This window comes from Mercenaria mercenaria, chromosome 5 (assembly GCF_021730395.1).
Source record: "Mercenaria mercenaria strain notata chromosome 5, MADL_Memer_1, whole genome shotgun sequence".
NCBI classification, from domain to species: domain Eukaryota; kingdom Metazoa; phylum Mollusca; class Bivalvia; order Venerida; family Veneridae; genus Mercenaria; species Mercenaria mercenaria.
In genome coordinates this window covers 4,820,658-4,839,588 of record NC_069365.1, presented here as the reverse complement: position 1 = coordinate 4,839,588, position 18,931 = coordinate 4,820,658, and the positions used below count along the sequence as shown (strand labels likewise).

The following is an 18,931-nucleotide window of genomic DNA, read 5'->3' as shown; positions in this document are numbered from 1 at the left end:
TAAACTGCAATCCCAGATCACTATCTGATATTTTACAAGCAATTGCAGCCAGTTCATGACATTAAAACAAAAGATGTCAGAGGACAGCAACTCTTCACAATTTACAAGCCTTATTACCAAAAACTGTTAAATGAACTGGCTAGTTATCAACTCTGGTCAAGATAATATGCCCATAAACATTCAAAGTTCAGTGAACATTGGAGAAGACCTGCTTACGGGCACAGGCTATTTTAACAATGTCAAGTAATTCAACATGCATAACTCCAGAGATACTTGGAGGTACAAGCTCGTTATCAAACATGACCAACATATAATACCTATAAGCATTATGACCAAGTTTTGTGAACACTGGATAAGAACTGCTCAATTAAACCCCCAAATGGGATACAAAAGCAGGAAGATGGCACTGGGGCAGGTTTCTACATAAAATATGCATGGTAAACATCAGAGAACCCTTTTTTGAAATCCTGAAAGAACTCCTGAATGAAAAAAAATTAAAACATGCACATTTATACTTTGATATGTATCATTTCTATTGGTGCATTTAATTTTTTCAAAAAATGTCAAGAAAGTATACTTATAGATTTTTTTAAAATCTCAACTGTCAAAAATTTGAATTTCCCGGGAGGGGCTTAGAGGTCATAACCTCAGAGAGCAGAGAAATGTACACAGAACTAGAGCTATCACTAAAGGTGATGAATGTTACCCCCACATGCACTGACACAGTACATTGCAATTTGACGCACACAAGATTGCATAATTATGTGGACTGTATGTATATAGACTGTATGTATACAGTATAGTAACAAAAATCAAAGTCCCATAACTATGCAGAATATTTATCTAAAAGAATGTAACATGCACCATGCACAACTAGGGTTGGTACTGATCACTTGTGTGAAGTTTCATTAAATTGTGTATAAGGGTTTGGTAGATTAGGCACGCACAAGACTGCATATGCAGACTGTATGTACATAGTATGTTAACAAGAAACAAAGTCCCATAACTCTGCAATTTTGTCACTGAAAGAACCTAAATGCCCATGCACACATTGTTGTTACTGATCACTTGTGTGAAGTTTCATTAATTGGTGTCAAGGGGATGAGGAGAGATGGTGCGCACAAGATTGTGTCTATGTATATAGTATAGTAACAAAAAAATAAAGTCCCATAACTCTGCAAATTTTTTTTCTGAAAGAACCTAACATGCCCCATGCACAACTATTGTTGTTACTGATCACTTGTGTGAAGTTTCATTAATATTGTGTCAAGGGATGAGGAGAGATGGTGCGCACAAGATTGTGTCTATGTATAAGTATAGTAACAAAAAAACAAAGTCCCATAACTCTGCAAAATTTTTTTCTAAAAGAACCTAACATGCCCAGCACAACTACTGTTGGTACTGATCACTTGTGTGAAGTTTCATTAAATTGTGTCAAGGGGATGAGGAGAGATGGTGCGCACAAGATTGTGTCTATGTATATAGTATAGTAACAAAAAAACAAAGTCCCATAACTCTGCAAATTTTTTTTCTAAAAGAACCTAACATGCCCCATGCACAACTACTGTTGGTACTGATCACTTGTGTGAAGTTTCATTAAATTCTGTCAAGGGGATATGGAGAGATGGTGCGCACAAGATTGCGTCTACGGACAGACGGACAGACAGACAGACAGACAGACAACCTGAAACCAGTATACCCCCCCTTACAACTTTGTTGTCGGGGGGTACAATAAGCACGTGGCTTTGTTTATCAAACAAAAATACTGCAGCAGAAGATTATTCACAACATTCACAGTCACCTCTGTTTACCTGCTTTTTTATCACCTTTGTGTTTATCTCAGAAAATGATTTACACTTATTAAGTGCATGAAGTGAATAAATACTTATTATATAACTAGTACATGTAGTACATAAGTGTTTATTTACTGAAGCTTTTGTTAGATAAATAAGTTGTAATTTCTGACTGTTCTGTTTCCACAGTAACTATTTTCCATTTCCCACTCAATGCATTATTTTCAATTGAATTTGGGAATAATCTGGTATGAAAGTCCAGTTGCAGTGCCACAAACTTATCAGTAAATTTGATGCCATGAATGTGTATTGTTTTGACAGTCCTCCCTAATTGCCTATTACATGTATCTTGACTTTCTTGATAATACATTGACTGAAACAGGCCTCCAAAAATTCCGCCAAATTTTCATTTCATGTCTTGACACTGTGTTTCACAGTCCTAGTGTCACATTCATCTTAATTTGGATTTAATTAAATAATTTCTCAAACGAAACAACATATCAAATGAGAATAAATTTTGCTTTGTTGACTGGAATGATAACATTGATAGGGAATCTACTTCCTATAGAACAATGTCTTATAAAAAAAATCCCATAAAACTTATCAAGTACCGGTGAAGAAAAGAAAAACTAGTGATTTTAAAGAAATATTTACAAAAATTGGATTAACTAGAGCTATCACTAAAGGTGATGAATGTACCCCCCCGCATGCACTGAAACAGTACATTGCAATTTGACGCACACAAGATTGCATAATTATGTGGACTGTATGTATATAGACTGTATGTATACAGTATAGTAACAAAAAACAAAGTCCCATAACTATGCAGAATATTTATCTAAAAGAATGTAACATGCCCATGCACAACTAGGGTTGGTACTGATCACTTGTGTGAAGTTTCATTAAATTGTGTGTAAGGGTTTGGTAGATTAGGCACGCACAAGATTGCATATGCAGACTGTATGTACATAGTATGTTAACAAGAAACAAAGTCCCATAACTCTGCAATTTTTGTCGCTGAAAGAACCTAACATGACCCATGCACAACTACTGTTGTTACTGATCACTTGTGTGAAGTTTCATTAAATTGTGTCAAGGGGATGAGGAGAGATGGTGCGCACAAGATTGTGTCTATGTATATAGTATAGTAACAAAAAAACAAAGTCCCATAACTCTGCAAATTTTTTTTCTGAAAGAACCTAACATGCCCCATGCACAACTACTGTTGTTACTGATCACTTTTGTGAAGTTTCATTAAATTGTGTCAAGGGGATGAGGAGAGATGGTGCGCACAAGATTGTGTCTATGTATATAGTAAAGTAACAAAAAAACAAAGTCCCATAACTGCAATTTTTTTTTTCTAAAAGGACCTAACATGCCCCATGCACAACTACTGTTGGTACTGATCACTTGTGTGAAGTTTCATTAAATTGTGTCAAGGGGATGAGGAGAGATGGTGCGCACAAGATTGTGTCTATGTATATAGTATAGTAACAAAAAACAAAGTCCCATAACTCTGCAAAAATTTTTTCTAAAAGAACCTAACATGCCCCATGCACAACTACTGTTGGTACTGATCACTTGTGTGAAGTTTCATTAAATTGTGTCAAGGGGATAAGGAGAGATGGTGCACACAAGATTGCGTCTACGGACAGACGGACAGACAGACAACCTGAAACCAGTATACACCCCCCTTACAACTTTGTTGTCGGGGGGTACAATAACTTTTACAACTGAAAACAGCAAGTTGCATGCTCTTCTGTATTTTGAAAGATTGTCTGCTACAAGCTACCTGTGTTTACAATGGTTATTTTTAGCTACTGCTTCAGAGTAACAAAATGTAGCTCCTCCCACTATTTTCTGTCCGCCCCGGTAGGAAATGTTGGGGGTTTAAGAGGGAACAGACAGCAACCAAAACCACTCTACCATAGAGACCAAGGATAATGTCTTCATCACAGTAACTAAAGTACCAGATAATATACAAAAATTACCAAATCAGGACAATGACGCACACGCAAACACAAGGAACAAATAAGTGCAACAGCTCAACCTATTTTTCAAATAGCATCTGTAATGAAGAACACTAGGAAATTTACAGATCAATTGCTAATTGACTAAGTCTCAAGACAATTGTCCCACTGACATTCTGATAGGGGTCATCTACTACCAACAGCAATCATCAAATAAATTTGACAGCAGCAGACCCAAGCTTACTTAAGTTATTGATCATGTACAGACTCCTGGTCACTGTGACCTTTACCTTTGCACACACCCACACCCCAAAATGCCAAAGGAGATACCCTATTTACTGATTGAAAACAAAATGGTCTATCAAGAGACAGACAAAAACAAAGCAATATATCAAAAAGGTAAATATCTAGCAGCTTTTAATAAGTCAAATAGTTAAGATAAAACAATTGTTTGATGCATAAATATTTATTTAATTAACTCTTAGAAAAAAAAAATTCATCCCATGTGTACATTTATTAAAATGGCAACTCACAATCAAAAATGATAATAAACATGCCGTCACATGACATAATTAAAAAAAAAATGCCCTTAAATCCATTTGAAGCTATGGAACTCTTAAATCATGGTGGAATATATCAAATATATGCACACAATTCTATACATTTTACATGTCCATAAAACAATATATAACAAGAGCTCGTCGAACACGAAATGCCCCCCTTGATGCAATTAGTAATTGCACAAGGAACAAATTATATGCTCACTTATGCATGTGGTTCAAATTTGAAGGCTGCAGCTTGAAAAATGTGAAAGTAGGTCACTAGGTCAAAATCAAGGTCGAATTTTATTTCGGAACACAAAACTATGCAAGTGATCCAAATTTGAAGCCTGTACCTACAGAAATGTGAAAGTAGGTCACTAGGTCAATCTCAAGATCAAAGTTAATTTCAGTACACAAAACTATGCTTGTGGTTCAAATTTGAAGACTGTAGCTTGAGAAATGTGAAAGTAGGTCACTAGGTCAAAATCAAGGTCAAATTTTATTTTGGAACAAAAAACTATGCATGTGGTCCAAATTTGAAGTCTGTACCTTCAAAAATGTGAAAGTAGGTCACTAGGTCAATAACAAGGTCAAAGTTTGTTTCAGTACACAAACCTATGCACGTGGTCCAAATCTGAAGGCTGTAGCAAAAGAAATGTGAAAGTAGGTCACTAGGTCAAGATCAAGGTCAACTCATGTCAAGGTTCATCTTGCCACTCAAAACTATACATGTGGTCCAAATTTGAATGATGTAAGTTATGGACATGAATATTCTAAGTTTTCCCCTATATAAGTCTATATGAACCATGTGACCCCCAGGGCAGGGCCATATTTGACCCTTGGGGAAAAATTTGAACAATCTTAGTAGAGGACCACTAGATGATGTCATATACAAAATATCAAAGCCCTAGGCCCTGTGGTTTTGGACAAGAGGTTTTTCAATTTTTTTTCCTATATAAGTCTATATAAACCATGTGACCCCCGGGATGGGGCCATATTTGACCCCAGGGAAATAATCTGAACAATCTTGGTAGAGGACCACTAGATTTTGCTACATACCCAATATCAAAGCCCTAGGCCCTATGGTTTTGGACAAGAAGATCAGAAACTGTTTAACTGTTCCTGGCCAATGCGACCTTGACCTTTGACCTAATGACCTCAAAATCAATAGGGGTCATCTGCTGGTCATGGCCAACCTAACTATCAATTTTCCTGAAACTAGGCCCAAGCGTTCTAGAGTTATTGCTTGGAAAACATTTAACTGTTCCTGTTCACTGTGACCTTGACCTTTGACATACTGACCTCAAAATCAATTGGGGTCATCTGCTGGTCATGACCAACCTGCCTATCAACTTTCGTGACCCTAGGCTGAAGCGTTCTTGAGTTATCATCCGGAAACCGTTTAATTGTTCAGGGTCACTGTGACCTTGACCTTTAACATACTGATCTCAAAATCAATAGGGGTCATCTGCTGGTCATGACCAACCTCCCTATCAACTTTCATGATCCTAGGCCCAAGCGTTCTTGAGTTATCATCCGGAAACCGTTTTACTATTCAGGGTCACTGACCTTGACCTTTGACATACAGATCTCAAAATCAATAGGGGTCATCTGCTGGTGATGACCAACCTCCCTATCAACTTTCATGATCCTAGGCCCAAGCGTTCTTGAGTTATCATCCGGAAACGGATTGGTCTACATTCCGACCGACCGACCGACAGACCGAACGACCGACCGACCGACCTACCGACCGACATCTGCAAAACAATATACCCCTCCTTCTTCGAAGGGGGGCATAATTATGTTGACTTACAACTGCGAAAAGTTTCATTAACCTTTAGCCTGCTGGTGGCAAATGGTTGTGCCTTTGCAACCAGTGCAGACCAAGATCAGCCTTCACGGATTTTTCTTCTCATGAATAGTGAAATAGTGCCTATCTAATAACAAAGATACAGGGGGAAAACGCATTAATGTTAAACTGAAATTCTAGGTAAAAGGGGGGAATGAATACAATTGTGCAGAACAATCTTAATAAGACACAACCAGTGATTAAGCATTTGCTTTGTTCATAACAGAAGGTTTGTTTCAAACATATTTGAGCCGTGCCATGAGAAAACCAACACAGTGGCTTTGCGACCAGCATGGATCCGCAGGCTGGTCAGGATCCATGTTGTTCGCTCTCAAAGCTTACTGCAATTAGAGAAATAGTTAGCGAACAGCATGGATCCTGACCAGACTGCGCAGGCTGGTCCAGATCCATGCTGGTCGCAAAGCCACTATGTTGGTTTTCTCATGGCGCGGCTCATTTAAAGAAAACTTACTTTAAAGCAACTTGCTTGTAAGAAATGTGCACATTCTGACCTGTCAGAATGGAGGACTTTCATGGAATATGTGCTCCAATATAAATAGATTTACTTCAAAAATATAATTGTGACAGTAAAAATCAAGGTAACACAATTACTTTTTTTCTATTAAACTAGAATCTTATTGTGGCCAAAATCTTAAGCTCATGTTTAATTGTAAGCAAAAGCTCATTTAGTCCAACTACACCTTCAGCGCTTTCCGGATATAAACTAGAGCTATCACTAAAGGTGATGAATGTACCCCCCCCCCGCATGCACTGACACAGTACATTGCAATTTGACGCACACAAGATTGCATAATTATGTGGACTGTATGTATATATAGACTGTATGTATACAGTATAGTAACAAAAAACAAAGTCCCATAACTATGCAGAATATTTATCTAAAAGAATGTAACATGCACCATGCACAACTAGGGTTGGTACTGATCACTTGTGTGAAGTTTCATTAAATTGTGTGCAAGGGTTTGGTAATTAGGCACGCACAAAATTGCATATGCAGACTGTATGTACATAGTATGTTAACAAGAAACAAAGTCCCATAACTCTGCAATTTTTGTCGCTGAAAGAACCTAACATGCCCCATGCACAACTACTGTTGTTACTGATCACTTGTGTGAAGTTTCATTAAATTGTGTCAAGAGGATGAGGAGAGATGGTGCGCACAAGATTGTATCTATGTATATAGTATAGTAACAAAAAAACAAAGTCCCATAACTCTGCAAAAAATTTTTTCTGAAAGAACCTAACATGCCCCATGCACAACTACTGTTGGTACTGATCACTTGTGTGAAGTTTCATTAAATTCTGTCAAGGGGATAAGGAGAGATGGTGCGCACAAGATTGTGTCTATGTATATAGTATAGTAACAAAAAAACAAAGTCCCATAACTCTGCAAATTTTTTTTCTAAAAGAACCTAACATGCCCCATGCACAACTACTGTTGGTACTGATCACTTGTGTGAAGTTTCATTAAATTCTGTCAAGGGGATAAGGAGAGATGGTGCGCACAAGATTGTGTCTATGTATATAGTATAGTAACAAAAAAACAAAGTCCCATAACTCTGAAATTTTTTTTTCTAAAAGAACCTAACATGTCCCATGCACAACTACTGTTGGTACTGATCACTTGTGTGAAGTTTCATTAAATTGTGTCAATTGGATGAGGAGAGATGGTGCGCACAAGATTGTGTCTATGTATATATATAGTATAGTAACAAAAAAACAAAGTCCCATAACTCTGCAAATTTTTTTTCTAAAAGAACCTAACGTGCCCCATGCACAACTACTGTTGGTACTGATCACTTGTGTGAAGTTTCATTAAATTCTGTCAAGGGGATAAGGAGAGATGGTGCGCACAAGATTGCGTCTACGGACAGACGGACAGACGGACAGACAGACAGACAACCTGAAACCAGTATACCCCCCCTTACAACTTTGTTGTCGGGGGGTACAATGATGAATTTTTATCTTCTACACTGTATCTTCTACACTGTACTATCTGCAAATTCTACAGGACTAAAGAAACTTTCTTTTGCATTAAACAGTTTCCTTTTCTTCTTAAGTCCACCATCCATCACATCTAGGGAATCATCTTCTTGACTTGTTGTAAATGTCTCGTTCAACGAGGATTTCTCATTATCTTCACTAGTAAATGTTTCATTTAAATTTGTCTTTGACGACTTTTTACTTAAACGCTTTGTTGAAACCTCGTTTTCCTCATTACTAGTGTCAATCTGTTTCAGATCAGTTTTTGAAGGTTTTTTACGAAGTGCTCGTGTCTTTTTTGGTGCCTCCTCTCCTAGATCCTCCTCCTCTGCTAGGATTTTTTTCAAATCGAATCGTGATGACCTTTTACGTAATTTACGTAATAGAGCCTCCTCTGCCTCTCCATCATCATCTTCAGTCTTGTTTTTCAGGTTTGATTTAGAATTTTTCTTTCGCAAAGTTTTTTTGGTGCCTTCCTCATCTTCGTCACTTTTATGTTTCAAACTTGACCTTGTAGACTTTTTGTTTCGTATCATTCCCGCAGATACTGACTTTCTCATAGGTGGTCTTGGTGGTTTCTCAAATTCATCAGAACTTCTGATGGACTCATCTATCTGGATAATGCTCAACGCAGACCTTCCTGCAGCAACTGACCTCTGTAAAAAATAATTTGGCGATCGTCAAAGTTGCAAAAAAATCATACCAGGACCCAAAGAATGATATTGACACTAGTGAAATATTAATGGAAATTCCATAGACAATTTATTGATTTTATCCAAACTAAATATCCAAACAAGTTATAGCAAGAGTACCAGTAGACTAATTAAAATGAATTTTGTCAAGCTTTTTTAACAAGTGGTTTTACTTTTTCTACTCTCTCTAAGTTTTTTTGTCTGTTAATTGCTCATGTACAGCTAATACTTTAGAGACTCCCAACAAAGACTGTACATTTACTTCACAAGTAAACCTAATAACTTGAGCATATGAATACTGAATATTATCTAATTTTAACTATTATGGATTTTGAACCGAGCATTGATTTGTTTTTGTTGAGTTCACATCACATTGACCTAATAATAGTTCATATGGTGACTTTCAAGCTTTTCATGGTGGAGGAATACCCTATGTGCACCCTCCAGGCTTTGTGTCGTCACAGGCATGCAAACCTGTGTAGAACTACCAACCTTCTAAAGACAGCTGGGTGGCTTTTACAGATGAAAAACTGTATGTCCTACGTGAGGTTCAAACCCACCTTGGTGAGAGGAAAATAATTTGAAGTCAGCGACTTTTACCACTCAGCCACGAAGGCTTCTAAACCAAGCAATCAACTGAGCATATACACAAGGGATAATGATAATTGATATTTACCTTAGGTCTTTGTGTGATGAATGGAGATCTTGCCTCGGCAGGCTCGCTTTCATCATCTGTTAACTCTGGCATCAGTGCCACTTTCTTGTCCTGGTACATGTACTTGGTAAGATGCTGAAATATAGTAAAGGCAAATTAAAAGGTCATAATAAAGCACACAAAAAATAAATAGATATGTGTCCATAGAACACTGGTGCCCCCACTTCCTGCCAATCCTAAAATGTTTCATTATTTGGAGTAAAATACTTTTTAGATATAGGAGAAACATATATCTGACAAAGTCAAAACCAAACTTTTGGTCTTGCAGAGTGAAATACCCCCACAAATAAACCAAGGTGCACAAATCCATATATGGTTTCGTGACTGTAGGTCAAATATTTTTTTATGTGTATTTTTCACAAAGAGAAGGACCATAACTCTAGTTAAATCCTTAACAGCACACAAGGTGCATACCTTCTCATACTATATAACAATCCTACGTTCTAGGACTCTAAGTCAAACACTTTTTGAGCTACATGCAACACAAATTTTTAGTCCCTTTAAGCCTATCTTTGACTAGGTAAAGCACTCTAGTTCTGGTCTTGCCAAGTGAAACCCCAGGTGCACAACTTAACAGGCTCAATAATATTCATATGATGTTGCACGACCCCAGGTAATACTTTTTAAATACATTTTATACATGTTTTTAGTTTAGTGTAAATCCACCCAGCAGTGTCGGAGGAGCTGTGTGGACAAACTTTGTTACAGACAGACAGATAGATGGACAGACAGCACTAGGAGACAATTGTTACTATTACAATCACCCCTGACTCACCTTTTGCATCTTATCATACTCCTCTGTCTTCTTCTTTAACTGTTGACTGAGAGCTTCAATTTCCTCCCTCTGCAAGAGTAAAATAGATAGAGCTCATCTGAAACATCCAACAAGTTTTATTCATTTTTTCTGGCCAGAAAGACACAGTGCACAGACCACCATTGTGACAGTAGTTTTTGTCAATGTGCAAAATTTGAATAACATAAGTATTGGATGTATGTCAAATTCATGATCCACGACCCCCACAAAAATATATAAAGTGCATTTTTGCAAAACAAGTGTAGAACACTTAAAAAAGTGCAATAAGGATTGTGGCTCCATCTCCTTTGGTGACAGTAAATATATTCCAAGTCATACATATCAACTTCTTTGACAACAGTCATCATCAGCTCATATATTAGTTGTTAATGTGATTTCATCAAATAAGAATCGTGTGTGAAACACATATGCCCTCTATAATGGCCTGTCCTACTGCCAGTCTTGAAGCCACTGTGACCAATCCATCCCTAAAATAACTGAGGTCATCAACTGACCACTTGAAATCACCCATCTCAATTTAATGACTGAAGACTCAAGTGTTCTGAAGTTAAGGAGGGGAACTAAAGGTCACTGCGACCTTGACTTCGACCTACTGACTTCAAAAACAACTGGGCCTTCAACTGACCACAGGTACCATATGCAGGTCTACTATTATGAGACCAAGCATTTTTTGGATATTGATTAGAAACTGACGACAATGAGCAAAACAACATACCTCCTTTTCTTTGACAGGGAAAAGCAACTTGGAGTCCTCAGCCACAAGGCTTCATTTTAACTCAAAGCTAAAAACAAATCACTTCTCATTGGTAGGAAATGCTGAAAGTAGCTGAGATACTACTTAAACAAACACAGACAATCATACCTGGGATTCAAGTTTCTTGTTCAAGTCAGTATCTGTAGAAGCTGGGGCAGCAGACTCTAGCAAGATTTCTATCTGTAAATAAACAGCAATTTACATGTACAGAGTAAAAAATCTAGATAATGTGACAGATAAACAAGAGCTGTCTATAAGACAGCCAAGCTCGACTATTCGAAATATTGTCCCAGAAGCAGGAAAATATTACCTAAAAAGGTTAAATATCAAAAGAGTTTTAAATTCAATATCTGCATTAGTTTTGGAGATAGTAACTTGCATGTAAAACTTTAACCAGAATTTTCTAAGTCCAAAAAGGGACATTATTTGCCCAAAATACATGTCAGAGTTATGGGACTTGACCCCGTGAGGTTGGTAATTGATCTAGAAAAAGAAAAAATAAGTTTCAAATCTATATGCCTTTTAGTAATAGCTGTATGTACTTGCACGCAAAACTTTAACAAGGATTTTCTAAGTCCAAAAGGGGGCATAATTTGGCCAAAATGAAGGTCAGAGTTGTGGGACTTGGTGCTATCAACTAGTTTTATAACCCCGAAGAAACATGTGAAGTTTCAATTCAATATCTGCATTACTTTATTAACCAGAATTTTCTAAGTCCAAAAAGGGGCATAATTTGCCCAAAATACATGTCAGAGTTATGGGACTTGACCCCGTGAGGTTGGTAATTGATCTAAAAAAAGTAAAAAAAAAGTTTTTGAATCTATTTGCCTTTTAGTAATAGCTGTATGTACTTGCACGCAAAACTTTAACCAGAATTTTCTAAGTCCAAAAGGGGGCATAATTTGCTCAAAATACATGTCAGAGTTATGGAACTTTACCCAGTGAGGTTGGTAATTGACCTAGAAAAAGAAAAAAATAAGTTTCAAAGCTATATGCCTTTAAATGATAGCTGTATGTACTTGCATGCAAAATCTTAACCAAGGTGTGACGCCGACGCCGATAAGCCTAAATTCTTTGTTCTTACCTCTTTCTGATGTTCAGACTGCAGTCTTGTTATATCTGTTTCATATTTTTTCTTAATTTCCTCGATCTTCTCTTCCAGTTCAATAAGAATTTCATCGTTATCATTATTTCTGTCTCTCAATGAATGCTTCATTTCATCCATCTCCAGACGTATCCTGTTGTTGTCTGCTTTAAATGACACGGCCTACAGAATACAAGTTTTCAGTTTATTTTGTTATAGATGAAGTGGCAATCAACTCACAATTTTCAAACTTTTATAGCTTAACCCATACCATGATTAATTTCTATAATGAACTTGTCCATCCTCCAATTTGGACAGTACCAATAACTGTTAAAAGAGGTGCTTACCGAAAAGATACTGGCTGAATAGCGAACAGTGCAGATCATGATCAGACTGCACCAATTGTGTTCACCATGGTCAGGGTTAATTAGCCTTTTTACACTTCTTCGATGTACAACTCCTTACTTCTTTACACACAAATAGTAACTGTGAAGAATGAAATGCCCAATAAATCACTGGTTGTGCTTGTGCCTTGTTAGATACTGTTTGGTAGAACCACCGGCCATCTGTAAGCCAGCTGGATGGTTTCCTCACATGAAGAATTCTACTAGTGCCTTATTAGAGTAAACAAACTATGTCTGCCAGTCTACAGTCAACCATACTGACCTACCAAGGCTGTATTATAAATGACATGAGAAAAACAGTGAGTAGTCTGTAAAGTTCTATACCTGATCTAGGAGCCATCTGATAGCTATCTTTGCCTCCATCATGGTATGCAGGTTGTCTTTGGTAGACTTGCCTTTACAGTCTGGAGAAACAAACATAATATTAAGTAAGTTAAATTGTGAATACATCCAACAGTCTGATAGGTCAGAATAAATAAATCAGATATTGGAATGTAAAACTAGAGCTGCTTTTGAGAAAAGCGCACGTCTCCAACAACTGCCTTATCATTTAGTGATTCAAAGTGGTTTTGGTGAGTGGTTCTGATCAGTAATTCACGGGCCATAATTCAAAAGTGCCTCAGCTGATTTGGCTAGATATTGAACTTGGCCGAGGACTTATTTGCAAACACATTTTGTTCAAGTTTGGTGAAGATCGGATGAGAAATGTTCGACTGAAGAGTGCTGACAAGATTTGTGACAGATGGATGGACACACACACAGACGGACAGGAGTAAATCAATATGTCTCCCACCACACAGTGGTGTGGGAGACATTATTATATTTTACTTGGCAAAGCCTGTTTAAATTGTATGAAAATAAAGTAAATGTTTAATAATTCAGTTAAATTAGAGGGCCATGATGGCCGCCAAAGTTGCTAAACTGGGTAATGTTTAAGTCACACTTTACTAAGTTTTCTATCACTATATTAAGTTTTTCTTTTTTAGTTCAGGCAGCCCATAAATGGGGCAAATCGAAACTATTTGAAACTAAAATGTGTCTGTAGGACACAGGGTGTGCCCCCACTGGTACATTTGTCACAAATAAGGGGCAATAATTCAAATGTTTGCAGTCTTAGGGGGGTATAGCCTCAACAAATATTTTATGAAAAGGATTCATTATTCTAGGCCATATACTTTTTGAGCTATGAGCATCAAAAACAAACAAGAGGACCATGATGGTCCTGAATCGCTCACCTCTTTCCACATGACCCAGTTTTGAGTATGACGTCGTTTTTTCTATTATTTGACATAGTGACCTAGTTTTTGAGCTCATGTGACCCAGTTTTGAACTTGACCTAGATATTATCAAGATAAAAATTCTGACCAATTTTCATGAAGATCCATTGAAAAATATGGTCTCAAGAAAGGTCAAAAGATTTTAATAATTTTAGACCTACTGACCTAGTTTTTGACCGCAGTTGACCCAGTTTCAAACTTGACCTATATATCATCAAGATAAACATTCAGACCAACTTTCATACAGATCCCATGGAAAATATGACCTCTAGAGAGGTCACAAGGTTTTTTCATTATTTGATCTACTGACCTACTTTTTGAAGACACGTGACCCACTTTCGAACTTGACTTAGATATCATCAAGATGAACATTCTGACCAATTTTTATGAAGATCCATTCACATGTATGGCTTCTAGAGAGGTCACAAGATTTTTCTATTTTTAGACCTACTGACCTAGTTTTTGACCGCACGTGACCCAGTTTCGAACTTGACCTAGATATCATCAAGATGAACATTCAGACCAACATTCATACAGATCCCATGAAAAATATGGCCTTTAGAGAGGTCACAAGGTTTTTCTATTTTTAGACCTACTGACCTAGTTTTTGAAGGCACGTGACCCAGTTTCAAACTTGACCTAGATATCATCAAGGTGAACATTCTGACCAATTTTCATGAAGATCTTGTGAAATATATGGCCTCTAGAGAGGTCACAAGGTTTTTCTATTTTTAGACCTACTGACCTAGTTTTTGACGGCACGTGACCCAGTTTCGAACTTGACCTAGATATCATCAAGGTGAACGTTCTGACCAATTTTCATGAAGATCTTGTGAAATATATGGCCTCTAGAGAGGTCACAAGGTTTTTCTATTTTTAGACCTACTGACCTAGTTTTTGAAGGCACGTGACCCAGTTTCGAACTTGACCTAGATATCATCAAGGTGAACATTCTGACCAACTTTCATAAAGATCCCACAAAAAATGTGACCTCTAGAGTGGTCACAAGCAAAAGTTTACGCACGCACGGACGACGGACGCTGCGCGATCACAAAAGCTCACCTTGTCACTATGTGACAGGTGAGCTAAAAAATCATTATGAAATCAGGCAAGCAGTTCCTGACATGCTGATGTGGATACACAGGTGAGTCCAATAGCTGTACCTATTCTTTGAACAGTCGAGCTAAAAATGCAGTATTGTGCTCTTTGAAAAACGTACATCAAAATTTCTAAGTTAAAAGGGGCATAACTCTAGAAATACTGCAGGTAACATTACATACCTTTCCAAACTAATGTACACTGTCACTATAATCAAGTACAGCAAGTTTCAATTAAATATCTTAAATAATGCAGAGGTTGACTTCATAATTTTTTTTATTCAACACAGATGCCAATGCTGGGGCAAACACAATAGCCCTCAATATTCTTCAAACAGTCAAGCTAACAAAAGTAAGCGTAGTAGAAATAATATAGCCAGTACCTTGTTCTGCATCAAATATTTTCTGTTGCAAGTCGGCAATCTGAACATTCCTGAAAGTAAGCATAATGTTACAACACCATTAATATGGAATAATGTTTACATTTTAAGACTGCTTGCTATGTCAGCATCTTTTCCTATTTATGCTGGAACAGAAAAGTGACACATTCAACCTATAGTAAATATTGTAGTACTGTGAACCTGTAGTAGCTGATTTCCAACCACTTGTCCCTCCCTCTTTGGGTTCAAACTTTGCTCTGGTCATTATTTGACCTGGTTTGCTCAACCATCAGTTCTACACAAGTACCCTCTCTTGCCTGAAATAATGCTTAAATGAGCACCTGGTGTCTTCCTTGACCATTTTAAGCTGAAATGTGGTCATATGACCTGAACAATGCAATCACAGCTTAATACCAACCAAACATGCAAGCAATTTTTGCAAATGATCATCAACATAAAACTAATCAGCATAAGTATTGCATGATTACTGAGAAATAATGACATCAAATTTACAACATATAAACATGATAAACTGGTAGAAAAAAGAAGCTTACTTCAAATTTATTGAATTAAAGAACTGGCATTTCTCTTATTCTGAACAAAATGCCAAGATCTTATCAATTTTGGATAGCTCTGTACAATTGTTTGTTTGTTTGAGGTTAAACATAGTTTCAGTATCAAAACTATCCAATGTATATCAGATAACCTAACCACTGATCCTGAATTCTGAAATTTATCCATGGTTCATTTTGCATCAACTGGTTAAAAATTTCTTTTCTAATTGGTAGAAGCATAACATTTTCCTAAACAGAGTTTGAATTTTTTTTGTCTATCAATCAGAACATCCACAGTACCTCAGTTCTATCTGCTGTTGAAGATGGTGAACCTTCTTCTTGGTATCTTCCTCTTCAAAACTTGTCTCATGCTTCATGCCTGTGTCATCCATCCATGCCATTTTCTGTCATAAAACAGTAGCAAACCTATACTGCAAGTCACAGGGTGATGACATATATATACCCTGTCTGTGAGTCATATAATCCAAGTAATGACTACTAATGTCAACTTTAACTTATGCCGATAATTTTTTCTTTCTTTCTTTTTTTTTCTTTTTTTTGATTTAACGTCGCACCAACACATGATAAGTCATATGGCGACTTTCCAGCTTTAATGGTGGAGGAAGACCCCAGGTGCCCCTCCGTGCATTACTTCATCACGAGCGGGCACCTGGGTAGAACCATCGACCTTCCGTAAGCCAGATGGATGGCTTCCTCACATGAAGAATTCAACACCCCGAGTGAGGCTCGAACCAACATCGATGAAGGGCAAGTGATTTGAAGTCAGCGACCTTAACCACTCGGCCACGGAGGCCCCCTATGCCGATATTTAGCAGTTTAAACAAAGCGTTTTGTTGATATTATCGTATATGGACAGCCTAATTACAGGTATTCATATTTAAACTCTTAAGTTCAAATTGAGGCACAACCTTGTGAAAATGCTTAACCTGTGCACTGCATGTCAAATCATCACAGTGAACATGTGAGTGAAGTTTCAGTCCATTCCCACAGGTGGTTACCGAAAAACCAGCTTACATACATGCACACACATACATGTACAACAGCTAAACCATACTGGGATGCCGATAAACGGGTAGGTACAATAACTCTAAATAAGAGCTGTCCGTAAGACAGCGCGCTTCACTATTCGGCAATTTGACAGTAAAATGAATTTATGTCTCAATTAAAAAAAAGTTTGAAAGGGGCATAATTTGGTCAAAAATACAAATCAGAGTTATGGGGATTGTTACCACACATGCAGATGATGATGATAAAGATACATTTTAAGTTTCAAGTCATTAACTTATATAGTACTAAAGGTATATCCAGAAAGCAAAGATTGCCAAGAAACTTAAGTATGAAAGGGGCATAATTCTGTCAAAAATACAATTAGAGTTACGGGGATTGTAACGGTTAAATTAAACCACACATGCAGATGATGATTATAAAGAAATATTTTTAATTTCAAGTCATTACCTTTTAAAGTATCATAGATATGTCAACTAGAACTGTCACAGGAGTGACTCATACCCCCACCATACGGTCTTGTCACAGAAGAATGGCAACCATAAGGAATCTTAAAAATACTTTGGAGTACTTCATCCTGGGCATCCACATATAAGTAATACTAGTATAATACTAGTATAGTAATACTAGTAAATATATTAAATCTCTAATATTAGAGATACACTAAAAGTGAATACAAAAAAGTGTCTTACCGACCCATGTTACCACGGAAAAATGTTTTTACTTTTTACATAGGACTTATAATAAAAAAGTTAGAAAAATACCTAAAATATTGAAAATCTAAAAATAGGATTTCTAAAAATAGACTAATTCCTGGAATTTAAGGGGAAGAAACTCAGTACAAAGGTTAAAAAAGGTTACTTCCCTTTGGCTCTAAGCCAATCAGAATGAGATATAGTGAAAATACATCAAAATTAACCTTAAATTCTAGGTAAAAGGGGACACAATTCAAGAAAAATAGTGTCAGAGTTATGCACCTTGTGTCACATGATGTGAGTGATGAGGTGGAACATCTATTTTAAGTCTGAATCAAATCCTTTCAGTAGTAATTGAGATATAGTGAAAATACATCAAAATTAACCTTAAATTCAAAGTAAAAAGGGGCATAATTCATGAAAAATTGGTGTCAGAGTTATGCACCTTGTGTCACATGATGTGGGTGATGAGGTGGAACATCTATTTTAAGTTTGAATCAAAACCATTTTGTAATAATTGAGATATAGTGAAAATACATCAAAATCAACCTTAAATTTAAAGTAAAAGGGGACATAATTCATAAAAAATTTATGTCAGAGTTAAGCACCTTATGTCACATCATCTGGGTGAAGAGGTGGAACAACCATTTTAAGTTTGAATCAAATCCATTTAGTAATAACTGAGATATAGTGAAAATACAACAAAATTAACCTTAAATTCTAAGTAAAAGGGGACATAATTCATGAAAACTTGGTGTCAGAGTTATGCACCTTGTGTCACATAATGTGGGCACATGATGTGGGTGATGAGGTGGAACATCTATTTTAAGTTTGAATCAAATCCATTCAGTAGTAACTGAGATAAAGTGAAAATACATCAAAATCAACCTTAAATTCTAAGTAAAAAGGGGCATAATTCATAAAAAAAATGGTGTCAGAGTTATGCACCTTATGTCACATGATGTGGGTGATGAGGTGGAACATCTGTTTTAAGTTTGAATCATATCCATTTAGTAATAACTGAGATATAGTGAAAATACAACAAAATTAACCTTAAATTCTAAGTAAAAGGGGACATAATTCATGAAAACTTGGTGTCAAGAGTTATGCACCTTGTGTCACATGATGTGGGTGATAAGGTGGAACATGTATTTTAAGTTTGAATCAAATCCATTTGGTAATAACTGAGATAATAGATTTCGGGACGCGACGGGACGGGACGGGACGCGACAAAACTGACTCCTATATACCCCCCTCAAACATGTTTGGTGGGGGTATAAT

The 18,931-nt window shown here is 36.8% G+C and overlaps 1 protein-coding gene across 1 annotated transcript in view; it reads right to left on the bottom strand.

Annotated features, from left to right (window-relative positions):
* Nucleotides 1-1,390: 1,390 nt before the first annotated feature.
* The window catches only part of LOC123556311 (chromosome-associated kinesin KIF4-like), a 72,746-nt gene continuing 55,205 nt past the window's right edge, over nucleotides 1,391-18,931 (bottom strand). Inside the window, exons 20-27 of the mRNA XM_045346920.2 lie at nucleotides 16,230-16,333; nucleotides 15,379-15,428; nucleotides 12,946-13,025; nucleotides 12,218-12,400; nucleotides 11,242-11,313; nucleotides 10,341-10,409; nucleotides 9,527-9,640; nucleotides 1,391-8,814 (exon numbers count right to left, since the gene is read on the bottom strand). Of these exons, the coding sequence (XP_045202855.1) occupies nucleotides 8,158-8,814; nucleotides 9,527-9,640; nucleotides 10,341-10,409; nucleotides 11,242-11,313; nucleotides 12,218-12,400; nucleotides 12,946-13,025; nucleotides 15,379-15,428; nucleotides 16,230-16,333 (1,329 nt within the window). The 3' untranslated portion in view covers nucleotides 1,391-8,157. The remainder of the gene's footprint in view (nucleotides 8,815-9,526; nucleotides 9,641-10,340; nucleotides 10,410-11,241; nucleotides 11,314-12,217; nucleotides 12,401-12,945; nucleotides 13,026-15,378; nucleotides 15,429-16,229; nucleotides 16,334-18,931) is intronic.